Genomic DNA, 13,945 nt, shown 5'->3' with positions numbered 1-13,945 from the left:
GAGAGGTGATAAGTTCGCTAGCAGTCTTCAATTTCAAGGATGGAGGAGTCTCGGGAAAAGCTAAACCGGGGCCGACGCGAGGAGCCGACTCGTAAGATGAGAGACATTAGACGAGGCGCTGGCGGAATCTCTTTAAGATAAAACGCTGGCGGGGATAAGTCGCATCTGCCCTGTGGTGACTCTCGCTCGTAGCCGCTGTGACTCATTCAACATGTGGAGTGCGGTTCATTTTTCTGTCCCGTTAAAAATGCATTTTTAGGCGGTCACGTAAATGTCAAGCCCTGGGGGTGAAATGACCCCGAATGGCAGGATCACATTTGCCAATCAGAAGCCTTAAAGAGGAAGTCAACCCCAAGATTTTCTTGACAACAATATGTTATATGTGCCCCACATGGCACTTGGATTAATATCACATTTGTGGGATATGACTTCAGCAATCAAATGAACCTGTTTTTATCTAGCTCAGGGAGGCGGCCAGTTTGCCACTTGCCGTCGACTGAAAATGACATCACGGTTGCTAGGTAGCTGAGCCGTGCGTGATCGGTTGGGACTTGAGACCAGCAACTGTGATGTCATTTTCAGTCGACAGCAAGTGTCAAAATGGCCGCTCCCTTGAGATGGAAAAAACACAAACAAAACAATCATGACAAAACTAATGACCAGAAAGTGTGATGTCATTTTCAGTCGACAGCAAGTGTCAAAATGGCCGCTCCCTTGAGATGGAAAAAACACAAACAAAACAATAATGACAAAACTAATGACCAACAACTGTGATGTCGTTTTCAATCGACAGCAAGTGTCAAAATGGCCGCCCCCTTGAAATGGAAAAAAACACAAACAAAACATTAATGACAAAACTAGTGACAACCATTGCCCACTCCCATGATGCACCTACGTAGCATTTAGCTTCATATGGGCAAGCTTTACTTTAAAACTCTCTGAAGACTCCACAGGAGGCTTAGGCTGTGTCATTTGTAGGCTACGTGGCGCGCCAACAACCGCTTTGAAAATCAGGAGGTGTTCGTCATGCTCTGCTCGGGGTGCCGCGTGTAATTACTGCAAACAAGAGCAAACACGCAGAGACTAATAGATCGGATTGATAAACATCATTTATTATCCTTCCACGTGTGGGCTATTGAAGTTGCTCATTTCCGCAGGAGGGATTTGGTTGTATGCAAGAAAACGGCACATTTGTGCCTTCAAATAAAACAAACTCCGAGTTGGAATAATTGACTGAGTCTGTGGCGAAATTAAACTTTGGCGAAGACAAAATAGCATTAGAGGCAAATTGCCTCAAGGAACGCTTGGAAAAAAGGCTGAAATCATTGTTGAAATTTTGTTTGGAGCAATCAACCAAAAAAAAAAAAAAAATCCCAAACTGCTGAAGTCGAACCCTTCGACCATTATTGTCCCAGGAATAGGATGAAGAATGGAAAATATGCTTCAACTGTGCTCCCCCCCCCCCTCCACACACTCTCGATGCAAGCATTTCTGCTTCACCTTGTTAGTCACACAAGGAATAGAGCCGTCTAAAATTAGCCGCGCCGTTTGAGACCCAGCAGGTAGCTAGTGCCCCGTGCTAATAGATCCTGGAGGTGAAGTACCCATTAGCTCCAAAGGCATATTCACCTCTAAACAGATGTTTTTGTGCAAGTTGAAATGGAGGGAACGACAAATGGTAATGGTGCACCTGTGCCGCTGTGGGCTAGCTTGTAAAAAACAAGTAGAACAATAGCAAATGCGCCACTTTACGCAGTTTTGTGTTTATTCGCCTACGTGGTACACAAAAAAAGGTTGAAGCTTAGCAATTGAAAAAAACAAAAAAGTTTTTTTTCTTTTTTACACTTTAAGCGGCCGCTGGAAATTTCAAGGCCCTCGGCAATAGTTTGCCCAACGGTAAGTCTGATCAACAAGCAATAATCTGGAATGTCATGGAGGCTTTACTGGCCGCTTCCTTACACGGCATCATTTATTCATATCACTTTTAGTTCACTTTGATGCGAGCAAGGCCCGTAATTGCGTGCACCTCAGCCATCATGTTTCCTTGATCAAATTTTAATCCTTACGTGAATTATGCATCGTGAACTTGGGACCGGAATTTTCCGATCAAAATGAAAATATGAGACTCGAAAAAAATAAATCATCTAGTGGCTCCTCTGGCAAACTTTGTTTCTATGCCGTTTGTAAAAAGCATCAAATAAAAGGCTGCTAATGGAAGTTGTGGGCAAAAGTTGTTGTGTTAACCGCAGCACAAGTGGTACATGGCTTTGTTTTTCCTTTTAAACGGCCGTCTTTTCTTTTAGCGGTTCGCAAAGAGAGTCGGAGTCATTAGTCATTGTAAAAAGCCGAGGCGAGCGGACGTCTTAATAAGCTCAAAGTGGAGGCCAGACGTCGTCGGCTTTGCCTGTTGACAAACTACAGCAACCGAGTCACACAAATGTGCAAAGTAGGAAATAAAAAGTATGCAAGTTGGGATGAATGATCTTTTTTTCTTGAAAAGATTCTCTTCACTTCCTGGCAATAATGTAACTGTATTTATTTTTAAGAACTTTTTTTTTTTTAAATCAAATCCAATTTCCATGCTAAAGTAATCCTCCCGGGGCCTTCAATGTCACAAATGACGTTCCCTTGACACATTTTAGCAATGGCTGTTTTATTGTTTTTGTTTTTTTTAACCAATCAGATTTCAGATTCACAAAACAAAGTCTGCAAGGTGGCTCAGATACACGTAGTCATTTTCCCGCTGTCTGATTGGTTGAGCTGCTGTCCACCGGAAGTTTGATCGCTAGCTTGATTGACGGAAGATTCCTTTTCAAGGTGACCTTTACAGAAAAGCTAGCTCTGGCAGCATCCTTGTTGAAAAGAATTCATTTGGCACTTGGAGATTAGCACGTGTTAGCGCTACACCTTACAAAGAAGGGAAGTGGATTTTGTCTAGGAATAACTTCGAGATTAGCACGTGTTAGCGCTTCAGATCGCTTGGAAAGAAAGCAAATAGATTTTATCGAAGAATAATCAGCAGCCCTGGTGAGTACTTCAATATTTCTATCAGTATTTCAATTTTTTTTTCTCAAATGTTTTTTGTCAAGTTATGAAGTGAATATTGATTGTGAACTGCTCCAAATGAAATTGTCGTGTAGCGCTTTGGAGTGGTTTGGAAAAAGATGAAGGGTTCACTTTCGGTCTCTCGCTTTGATAAGAATGCCATTTGTACGTCGAGCGGTTGAAGATGTCCGGAAGAAGCAGGAGGAGGGAGAAGCATGAAGTCGCCAAGGAGAGCAGATGGTCAGGAGGAATGAGGAAACGTGACCGGCGTTTTGCAGAGAGTTGCGACAGCTTCATTTTGCAGCCAGGTAACGCGGAGACTGACTTGTATGGGCTCCGTACGGCTCCTCAATTGTTTTGTTTTTTTCAAAGTCAATTCAACACAATTAATAAGAAAATCCTCTGTGAAAGACTCCCCCCCCCCCCCAAACACTGCAACCTAATTAATTGACAATTTAACAAATTTAGTCAGTCAATGATTCTCCGTGCTTTCACTCACAACCTCATGTTAATTTTGCTCCTTTGGTGTCCCAAAAATGATTAAAAGAATATGACCGTACCTGCTCCCTTTAATCGCTTGTTTTACTGGCAGCTCAATACAAATAGTGTCAATTAAAAATTGACAACAAGAAAACTTGAAGAGGTGAGCCAGCAGAGACTTTTTTTAAAAAAAAATTCCAATGGAAAAATATTTCTTTATGAGGCCTGCTCTTTGACCCGCAACATATCAGAAGTGTTTTCAACCTAATCAGCCTGTTGGCAGGTCGTTCCGTTTCATCCTTTTAACGGCGCCCTCTCGATGGAGCCTTTGCTGCTTTCAGTCCAGTTAACCCCTTGAACCCGGCCGGCACTATAGCGAGCCGCTCATCGTGTCGCTGACTTCTGATTCACAGCGTTGGAGTGGCGCCACGGTCACGGCGGTGCAGATTGAATGCCGCGAGCGCCCCAAGGCCACGTCCTCATCACTTGATTAGATTGGCCGCAGCTGATTAGTCTCATGTGGCCACCAGAAAAGGGACGAAATATCAACTGTGTCAAATGTTAATTCATTCATTGCCAGTTGGGATGTACATATCTTTGACGTCTATTTTGTTGACTCTGAAGCATCAAGAGCTGTCTTTCCATACGAACGTGCAGTATGCAATATTGGGTCTCGCTTTGAGCAAACATGGCGCCGCCTCATGATTATGAATGTACGATTGGGCGCTTGTTGCTAGGCGGATTTCCAGGGGCAAAATGATTCCTGTGCTTGCAATACTGACCTCTGAGCGACGGAGAGAAGCAGCATTTGCTATGTGACTAGCTTTCTGAATGTTCTTAACGACTGCCTCCATTCCAAGCCCGGCCAAGTCCTGTTCATTTGTCTAGGCTAGCAGGAGCTGAAATGATTTTCTTTGTTTCAAGGACCCCCTAACTATTACCTGTAACTCTAAATACTCTTGCAGATTTTCAGAGGTTAAATAAAAAATCATTTGTGTGTATTTTTGGCACCTGCGGTTTATGAAAATGTCATTTTGAGCCGAACAGTAGGGTTGAACGAGATACTAGAATTAATTGCAGATCATTTTGCGACCCCCAGGTTCCGCTTGTGCGAGTCCACAAGTGGGCGTGGCTTTGTCTCCATCCCGTCATCCAATCAATGAGCAGCACGGGAGCCACGGGCTGCACATGCACGCTGGTGTCCAGCAGTCAGCGTCGTCCTGCTCCAGAAGAGGACCGGCTGCCCCCCCCCTTCCTCAACCACCCACCCACCCACTTCCCTCCCTCTTCCTCCTCTCAAGCAGCATCATCATCACCCGTCAGAGTTCATCCATGTAGTCTGCGCATCCCCGTCTGGATAAGTGAGCCCTCTTTCTCCGTTCCCCACGCGTGGAGCGCCAAGTCACGACAAGGCAGCGAAACATTTGAGAAGTGAAGATGATGATGCTCCAGCGGCACTTGCTCTTCCTCCTCTCCAGCCTGGGCGCCAGCATTTTTGGAGGTGAGTGCCTGCGGGAAGGCTGATGCTGCAAGACCGGGGCGTGGTGTGCGTTGCGTGCATGGAGAACCCCCCCCCCCACCTCCACCCACCTCAAAATAACACGCCTGGTCCAATTCTCCATCATCTGTCCTGTGTGCGTGCGCTGGAATGCGGGGAAGTTGCGCTGTGCGTGCGTGTGTGCATGCTCTCTGTGGAAATAATGTGGCGAGCGACACAAGTTTGCGTGTTGCCGCGGGAGCAGAAGTTGTGTGCTTGTGTTTCACGGTGCTCGCGTTGTTTTGACTGCTGCAGTCACCTCCAGCTCAGAGGATTGCGTGCGCGTGTGTGTGTGTGTGTACCTTGGCATAATGCATTGGTTTTTACCTGTTTATGTAGCAAGTTAGTGTGCAGCAGATGCAGCTCCTGGAATGTGTGTGTGTGTTTGGAATGAAGTCCCCCCCCCCCGTTCAATTCCCAAAGTCTCCCAATCTACCCCTCATCCCATCCCTCAACCCCTCCTTCATTGTTTCCCTGCTAATTGGGCTCTGAGTTCTGATGAAAATCTGCGAGGAGCTGCCGCCGCACAAAAAGACTTGTAATTGCCTATAGATGCCACAAGATGGCAGCAAAGCACTTTTTCCTGTTAGACAACGTTATGGCTTAAAGAAGCCCCTCCCTTTAGTTGAACTTGCTGTAGTTGCTTGGCACTGAGGTTCCAACAGGTGGCACCTAAGCAACATTTTAATAAGCACGTAAAAGAGAATGAGTTTTTAAGCGAGAATAGGCATCATGGCCAGTCAGCCACGCCCACATTTCAACGGTCCATGTGTGTGTGTGCGTTTTAACTAAAAACGGTGCGTTCATTAGGCACTTGAGTGTGAATATTGATCTTGGCATGGTTGCTTGTGTTGCTTTTGGCAGAAGTTATGTTTTTGACAATAGGGCATACATGCCATGGCGTTTTGAAGCCCCGGCAACCCAAAAATCAAATGGGTAATTGTGTCATCGAACATCTGATGATCGTATGAGGCGACATTTTGAACAAAAAGATTCATTTGCGAGAGGCAGCAGGGGTGTGTTTTATTTCTGCCGCATTGATGAGCCGCAAATATGCTCATTCTTAACGTTGTCCATTTCGTGCCGGTCGAAGCCTTTAGGAATTCTGCGGCTGCACATTTTATTGATTACGTCTTTGTTTGCATCACATGATTGTGGACTCGAGTGACACACATAATGTGAGGCAAGCCGAAATGATCTCTCATATCTTCAGACCGCAAACATGAAGTCGGCACCTAATGCAGAAGAGTTTCACTACTAAGCGACTCGATAAGCATTAGTCGCATTTCTCAGAGGATGAAGAAGAACAACACAAGTTTGATTTTCTATTGTCTGCGGCTGCCTCGCTCTTGTCAGAGCGTGCGTTGGTGAATGCAGAAACTGTCAAAAAATCTAAAAAATCTGGAGGCTTTCGTGCTCCACTGAGTGCTATTCTGCCTTAAAATGGTTTCTTCTACATTTGCTGTATTGCCTTGCCACCTACGCCGAGTCATTTTTCATTGGGAGCCTTAACTGCAGGGTGGCACTTTTCAACGCCACTTGATAGCTGAGAAAATGCACTTGTGTTTCATCTTCTGACTTTGTGAGCCTGCCTGCCTCCCTGCCTCCCTGCCTGCGTGTGTGCGTGCGGGCATGGGTGTTTGTATAGAAAATGTCTGTCAAATGAACTTAAAGGCAACGGCAAATGAAGCTCAGAGCTGTCATATTTTAGGTTCACGTCCCTCACACACACATACACGCACACACACACACGCATACATACGCAATCTTAGCATGAGCATTTTTTTGTTTTTGTTTTGCTCTGTTAGCACCTTTAGCATATGTGCCATGCCCCGAATAAGTGGTCTGAGCCTGGATTGCAGGCTTGGACGCTGTAAAACAGTGACCCAAGTCCCATGATTAGGTACGTACAAGCCAATACATGGATGAAATTGTTGACATTAGCCTCTTGATAATAATGCTCACTTTTGCCGGATACTATCGTTAAGATCCCAAATAAGGTGGCAAGTCCACCATTTTGTTTTGAAATGGATCAGGCCTTTGAATTGAAAGTACATCTATGAGATGCAATACTTGACTAATGAGATTAGTAAGAGTTAATGCGTGATGTGGAAGTGGACTCCCCTTTTTTGGTTCATTTAACTGTTAGAGATCCAAGAGATATATATATATATTTTGTCAAATAACGCAAAAACCTGAGGAGCACAAGAAGCAAAGCGCCTTGATGGAAGAAATAGCTCTCCCGTTGGACTTGTTTCTCTTTCAAGGCTTGCCATGTTGGAGATGCATGAAAGTTAGCATGGTGAATGTGCCCGTGTGTATTTTGCAAAGTAAGGTAAAAGCCCAGAATCAATCGCACGTCCTCATAAAGCCGCAGTCGGCACGGCAGCGGCATACCGAAGCGCTAAACTGAGCAGAAAAACAATGTTAGGCGGGACCTTTAATCTGAAATACAAAACGCAGGTTCTAAAAATAACACCAAGGGATGTAAACTTGACGGTAACAATTCCGGAATAACTGATGCGTGTACAATGTGGAGAAAAGGTTTTCCAAAGACATCTGATCTATTTATTCCATCTGGAGGACCCCCCGATGATCAGCGAACCACGCTGCTATTTTGAATATCTTTTCATGTGACTTGGACTTCTAGCGAAGGAGTCAAAAGCGCTCACTTTGGGTTGGCCTTTTTTTCCCCCCGCTTCTATTTTGCAGGCGAACATAATTACGCATTCATTCGCCCGTCGCCGGCATCTGCTGTGCCGCAGGTGACCTTAACCACCGGAGCTGCGGCAAGCCCTCACGTAATGACCACTCTCAAGCTCGGGGGCCGCCATCAGCGCGCCGTAAATACACAGCGCCACGGCGGGAAGCTGCCGTCTCGTTACAAATGGACGGCGGAGGCTTTTGTGTCCGCGGCGGCCAGAGGAACGGCGACGATGAAAAGCAAAATTGTCCAAAACTTGCTTGAAGGCTGCCTTTTGTAAAAGCGGGCAGCGACCAGGTGGCGGGCGAGATGTCATCTGAGCAATTTCTCAAAGGCCTGACCTGAAAAAAAGATTTGGCGCGGGCTGACCCTGAGCTGAGCTCGTTGCAAATGGTTGGGCTCGCCGGAATTGGACGTGTGGGAGCGCTTGTGTAACCACTGACCATTTCTGATAGATTGAGAAAATGTTGCGGTTGCTTACAAATCAAAGACATCACCCATATAGGCCGTCCATGGGGAATTTTTTGGATTTTTCAATGCAAAGTTGTATAGTTCTTTAAAAAATGTCCTATCTTATAGAAATAGTTGTGATCGCGTAACCATGTAGCATTCCGCCCATTATGTACTCGATGACATTGTTAATTTATGACAGCTGGCTTCCGTGAAAGGACTTTCCAGTTTAGCCTTAATGTGTTCATGTTGGTGAATAGCGCTGAATATTCCTGAGTGCGTTCGCGACGTGATGTGAAATGTGTCATCGTGGAAACTTTTCTTTCTTTTCCCTGCATTATTACTATTACTACTCTGTTGAATTAATGGTAACTACGGAAACGGCTGCCGGCGCACGCTAGCACTGTGTCAAATAAGCGCTCGCACTTGTACAATGGCTCCCCGTAATTGGCTCCGTACTCGAACATTCTGCCACATTCCGAGAGGAAGAAAAGAGCGCTAGCGTATTATATTTCAATTAGGAGAAGCTGGCGAGCGTTTCCTATTAAAAGTGTGAAAGCCACTGAGCCCATCAGCGGTGTAATGAATAGACTACGCGGACCTCGCATCGAGATTTACACCGCAAAGTGATACGGTTGCAAATGTCACCGAAATGACACCCGCTTGCTTTATGCGGTTATGAGTTGTTCCAGATTACAACGCAAAGGATGCCAATTATCGGCCAACCTGAAACGCGTCGTAAAACCGGCAAATCTTCTCATCGTCTTTGCGATGATGGCATCAAGCGACTAGCTCCTCCTTCGCATCAAGGCGGGATACTGACAGCCGGGATTTGTTATCCTAATCTCTTGGCAGGTGATCACGTTTGCCTCGTTTCCGTCGTCGATATCGCCAAAGATCTATCTACTTGGAAGCGCCCCCGTGTTTTTTAGTCTTTCGACGCACTCGTCTGTCATCTGGGATTTTTGTCACTCGAGGACTCATTTGAAGTTATTCTCCCATTAGCGAGCGAGCGAGCGAGCGAGCGAGCACACCCTGACAGACAAACGTGAACGCTGCCTTTCGTTTAGTCGCAAACGTTGACGGCGTGAAAGGTTGAAAACTTTTCCGGAAAATCTTTCGAAAGTTCCCCATCTAACGCTTTGAGTGAGGAACTTGATGTCTTCTCACTCTTTGTTTGGCGTAACCTCAGTTCAGTTGTGTGAACCCCCCGAGGTCTTCCAATTTGTAATTTGAGCAAAATGTGTGGGAAAGCTAATACAGACAGAACAACCTTGTGGATTTTGTCGATCAGGAAACCTGCAACAAACGTTAAAACGCAGACGTGGTAGCAGCCAACCAAAACAGTCATCCTGCTCTGGCGTGGCCTCTTTTAACATGCTTAGTTTTCTTGTTGTTGTTGTTGTTGTTTGTTCACTGTCGATGACTTTTCTGTGGTCCGAAAGGGCAACGTCTCAATTAGTTTCGTTTTTAGGCTGGTTTGGAAAGCTTCAGAGTTTTTATCATAATTATTATTTTCGGCTCATCTGTGACATTCAGAAAGTAAATGGCAAGGAGATAAAAGTAGGTCATCGTGCATTGATCTCGTTACCGTCGTTGGTAAACACATCGACTTTCACTATCCGTTAAGTTAAATGCAAATTGTCACTGTGTAAATTGCAAGGTGGCATAACAAGCAGGATGAAATTCATAAAATGTTGATTTTGAAAAGCATACCTTGCCAAATTTTAATGGGACCTAATTCATCAGGATTTTGTTTGAAAACTCATGCAGTGTAGTTTAAAAAATGACCACTTTTGTCACGTCTAGCTAGCTAGCTATCAGTTAGCTTGCAGGTAGGTAGCTACGTATAGCTTCCAACTTGCTATCCTGCTAAATACGTACCTCTAAGGAAATGCAAGAAAGTGTTGCAAAGTGCTACTGGCTGCATGTCAAGTGCAAACTCTGGCAAGAGCGCTGAGTCACAAATGCTAAACGCTGCGAGCCGCCCACTGGCACAAACCCATTGAATGGGAAGCGGTCTGTAAAGTCGCTCTCTGCATCCAAAAGGACCATTTCAAGCTTTCAAAATGGCTACACATGAGGTCAGGTTGACACTTTTAATGACCAACGGAGAAAGGAAATTTGAACTGGATCTCGATTCCATTGATGAAACGTGTCCGCAATAGCGTTATTTATCATTCCAGTAGCAATGATTGAAAATGTTGCCTCATTTTTGTCTTCCTTGCTTGGTCTGGCTTTGTGGTCCCGCTAGCACTTGGATTCAATAATGATTTACAGTTGGAGTATTTTGTTATTTTGGGTGTAATTCCATCGTCGACTCCTAGATGGAGGCACCCAGTTTTGCGTTTTCCTTCACCTCTCCGTAGCGATCCCATTTTCAAGTTGTGACCTATTTTTCCAGAAGCTAACCTGGCGTTGACTGCACCGAGCGCCCGATTGCGTCCTCGCTATTGGAAAAGGGCCGTCGTCTCTTGTCGGAGACGTCGGCACGTTGCGGGATCCCGTGCTGCGGATATCTGTCACAGTGTCATTTCAAAGAGCTTATCACAGAGGGAACATTTTCTGCTTTGCTGCTTATTTGAAAAGAGATTCTTTTGTGTGTAATACACTTTTTCACACTGGCGGCGGCGGCGGCAGCATTAATATGCAGCATAATACCATCAAATGTGTCATCATTTAACAGACAAATGTCTGGCGTTGACTAAAAGCATTGGTTTGAGATGAATGCAAATTGGAATTTGTGACTTCTTTTTAAAGGTTGTTTCTGATTTAATTGATTCACCCCCCCGTCCTCGACTCAGTAAAAGTTAATTTCAGCATGGAGTGTGGGAAGCATTTGCGGTTGCAGCTGTCTCGCAGTAGGAACGAATGTCAAACGCGGTGACGGCAGATGGCGTAAACGTCGCCTAAAGGCGTCCGGGAACGGCTTGGGAAGGCGCTCGTGCTCGTTGCATCATCTGATTCGTGCTCTTGCGTCTTTTTTTTTTCTCTTCTTCTTTTTCTTATGGGTTCCTTGATCAAATTGGATGTTCACTACTTTTGCAGAAAGAAAAAATCTGCGTTTCCTGCAGAAAGTTGGCATTGAGGCAAAGTGATGAGCAACCAGTGTGCGGCGGTCATTTTTTGTGTCACTTTTCCAAAGCAGATTTTTGTGTCACTTTTCCAAAGCTGATTTCCAAATCTAGAAAGAAATCAGTCGAATATGTAATCGTCGGCAGCCATATGGGCCAGCCGTCACTTGTAGTTGTATGTCGATGTGGCGGTCAACAAGGTGTAAAGTCCAAAGTGACATATCACCGAGGCGTTTTGTCAGGCTCCCGTCGCCGTTTGTCCGCTTGGTGCGCTGCCAGCAGACGTGTAAATGAAATGTGCGCCGGCGTATGTAACACGACGTGAGGGCGCAACAGCTTGCGGGCCAGAATGTCAGATGACGCCGCCGCGGAGGGCCCGCTTTGTTGTCGGGCCAACGCGGCGTGAGCTCGCGCCTGCCCGACACCGCCGGGACGCCGAGGCAGATCCTCAGTCCATCTGTCTGCGCGCACGTCGTCGTCGCTTCCGCCGCCGCAATTAGGAGCGGCTGCCTGCCTGCCGGCCGGCCGGCCCGGGGCGGAGAGATCAAAACGAGCCTGCGGCCGAGCATATTGCAAGTTCCGGGCGGGAAATGAACTATGTAGCTTGAGGGTCGGTACATTCATTTACTAAAACGGTGTACCATTTAAAAATAAACGTACGTGCGTACAGTTTATCCCAACAATATGCTATTTATGTCTTAGAGTACTCATAGGCATGTTTTTTTTTTTTTTTTTTTTTTGTCTTCTGAAATTTTTATTCCAGCTTTGAGTCACTTTTAGTAGCAGTGGAAGTCTTCTTCATTTCTGTGCAACGCATGGCCAGATGATACAGGCCATTGGCGTGCCGGCATATGAACTAGCATGGATGCTAATTGTACCGCCCCCTTCCTCGGTGATGGACGTTTTCATTAAGGTGCCTGTCCGACGTCCGACATTCGCGTTTGTCAATAGTTGCAAGCAAAATGACTCCCATCACCCATTTCATTCTTTTCAATCAATTGGAAGCGCTCATGAATAACAGGACATGGCAAATTTTGCGGTGAAATAAGCCAGAAATGTATTTTGTTGTGTGTGTTATTATTCAGCGTGCCTGTCTTTCCTGCAATCTGATTAGCAACTATGTCCCGGCAAAGTGTTTTGACAAATAATGTTTGTAGCGAGTGTCTCGCCACATTCTCGCCGGTGACAAATGTGCGCTGATAATTATTTCCTGCGTGATAGGCTGTCAAAGTGTCGCCGCCGCATCCCGAGAAAAAGTTTCAAATCAAAGCGGACAAAATGACAGCTCAGGTATGTTTTTAGAAGCATCCAAAGTGATGTCTCAAAAATGTTTGTTGGCTTGGCTGAAGAGCCGACGCGACGCGTCTGAGATGTCATCGTTTAAAAATGATATAAAAACGGTCGGATCGATTCTATTATAAGCCGTCTGCATTTCTTGTTGTTTGTATTTACGTATTTCGAACATTGAATGCGACATACGTAGGTGGCGCGCTATTGCGCAATCCAACTCTCCCTTCATCAACTTGCTGCTTCCCTTTGCAGGTAAAACAACAAGCGGTGTTTCAGGTTTCATTTCTTCCGAGGCATTTAGCGCACTTTGGAAAGCCGGAGGCAGATGGTTTCATTTGTACGTGGCCGTTGACGCGCACGTCCGCCTTGCCTTATTTGCATTTAAATGCGTTTGACCTTGACACTCTGCGCACCGCCGGCTCCCTCTTTTGTGGCTTCGCACCTTTAATTGGATGATTATTTGGCGTTTTGGGCCGCAGCCTGCGTTATTATACTTTGTTTTCGCCCAGCAGGAGATTTGTTATGCGTCTTTGCAGATGAGATTTTCGTGTTATCGGGTAATGAAGGGAATTTTTGATGACGGGGTTGACGGTCGTCGCCGTTGATGGTGCGTGACCGTCGGGGGGCATCGCGGCGAGTCACCCGCGTGCTTTCTTTGGCACGTTCTGACGAATCCCAGGTTGAACGTTGACGATCTCGTTCCGAATAGCGCCAAGAACTGCCATTTGAGCTGGGGCGGGTCGACATTTTATATCCACTGAACTAACTCCAGTGGGCCATTTTGCTCAACAGAAATCAACAGCACGACTCGAAATCATCCCAAAGTGCGGCCGGAACGCCTCGTTAGGCTTACCCGTGTTTGTTTTTTTGCTTCAGCGAGCTGATGACATCGCCGGGCAAAAAAAACCCCAAACAAACAAAAGCAAACAGGCGCGCCATCCATCAGTCTAATTTCAGGTGGCATCAATATTGCAAGCAGACGGAAATTGGCCTCTCCGGAGCTCCCTGATGAAAGCACGTGAAATAGCTGAGCTATGAGCTGGTACGTCTTGCTCACATCCCGCCGTCGATTGCGCAAGTCCGCCTCCGCGCTCTAATTGACGCCCGGCGGAAACCCAAAACAAGGCACATTTATTGGCAGGCCAAGGTGCGTCCACTGACGGAACTTTGAAATGAAAAATGCCCAAACGGAGACAAAGGCCGGCTGGCCGGCCAGCTCGCTGCTGTCGCAAATGTCAAGGCAACTCTTGGTCCTATTTCAACTTTTATGAGACTTGTATTGAAGCCTGGAGGAGGTCAAGATGAAGCAAAGGATGCCTCCATTTTGGTCACTTTAATCAGAATAGTCGTGCTTCCTGAAAATGG

The 13,945-nt window shown here is 45.9% G+C and overlaps 1 protein-coding gene across 5 annotated transcripts in view; it reads left to right on the top strand.

Moving 5' to 3' along the window:
- The first annotated feature begins 2,753 nt into the window (after positions 1–2,753).
- The window catches only part of LOC148395810 (cell adhesion molecule 2-like), a 44,335-nt gene continuing 33,143 nt past the window's right edge, over positions 2,754–13,945 (top strand). For 2 of the 5 annotated variants that reach the window (XM_088381208.1, XM_088381210.1), the window contains exons 1-3: positions 2,755–3,027; positions 3,201–3,353; positions 4,625–5,026. In XM_088381208.1, coding sequence (XP_088237334.1) covers positions 4,963–5,026 — 64 coding nt within the window. In that variant the 5' untranslated portion in view covers positions 2,755–3,027; positions 3,201–3,353; positions 4,625–4,962. Of the gene's footprint in view, positions 3,028–3,200; positions 3,354–4,605; positions 5,027–13,945 lie in introns of all 5 variants that reach the window. The other 3 variants (XM_088381205.1, XM_088381206.1, XM_088381209.1) reach the window with 3 other exon arrangements.

Source organism: Syngnathus floridae, chromosome 7 (assembly GCF_059516105.1).
Source record: "Syngnathus floridae isolate MCC-2025c chromosome 7, RoL_Sflo_1.0, whole genome shotgun sequence".
NCBI classification, from domain to species: Eukaryota; Metazoa; Chordata; class Actinopteri; order Syngnathiformes; family Syngnathidae; genus Syngnathus; species Syngnathus floridae.
The sequence above is the reverse complement of the archived record's forward strand: the minus strand, read 5'-3'. Positions and strand labels throughout refer to the sequence as shown.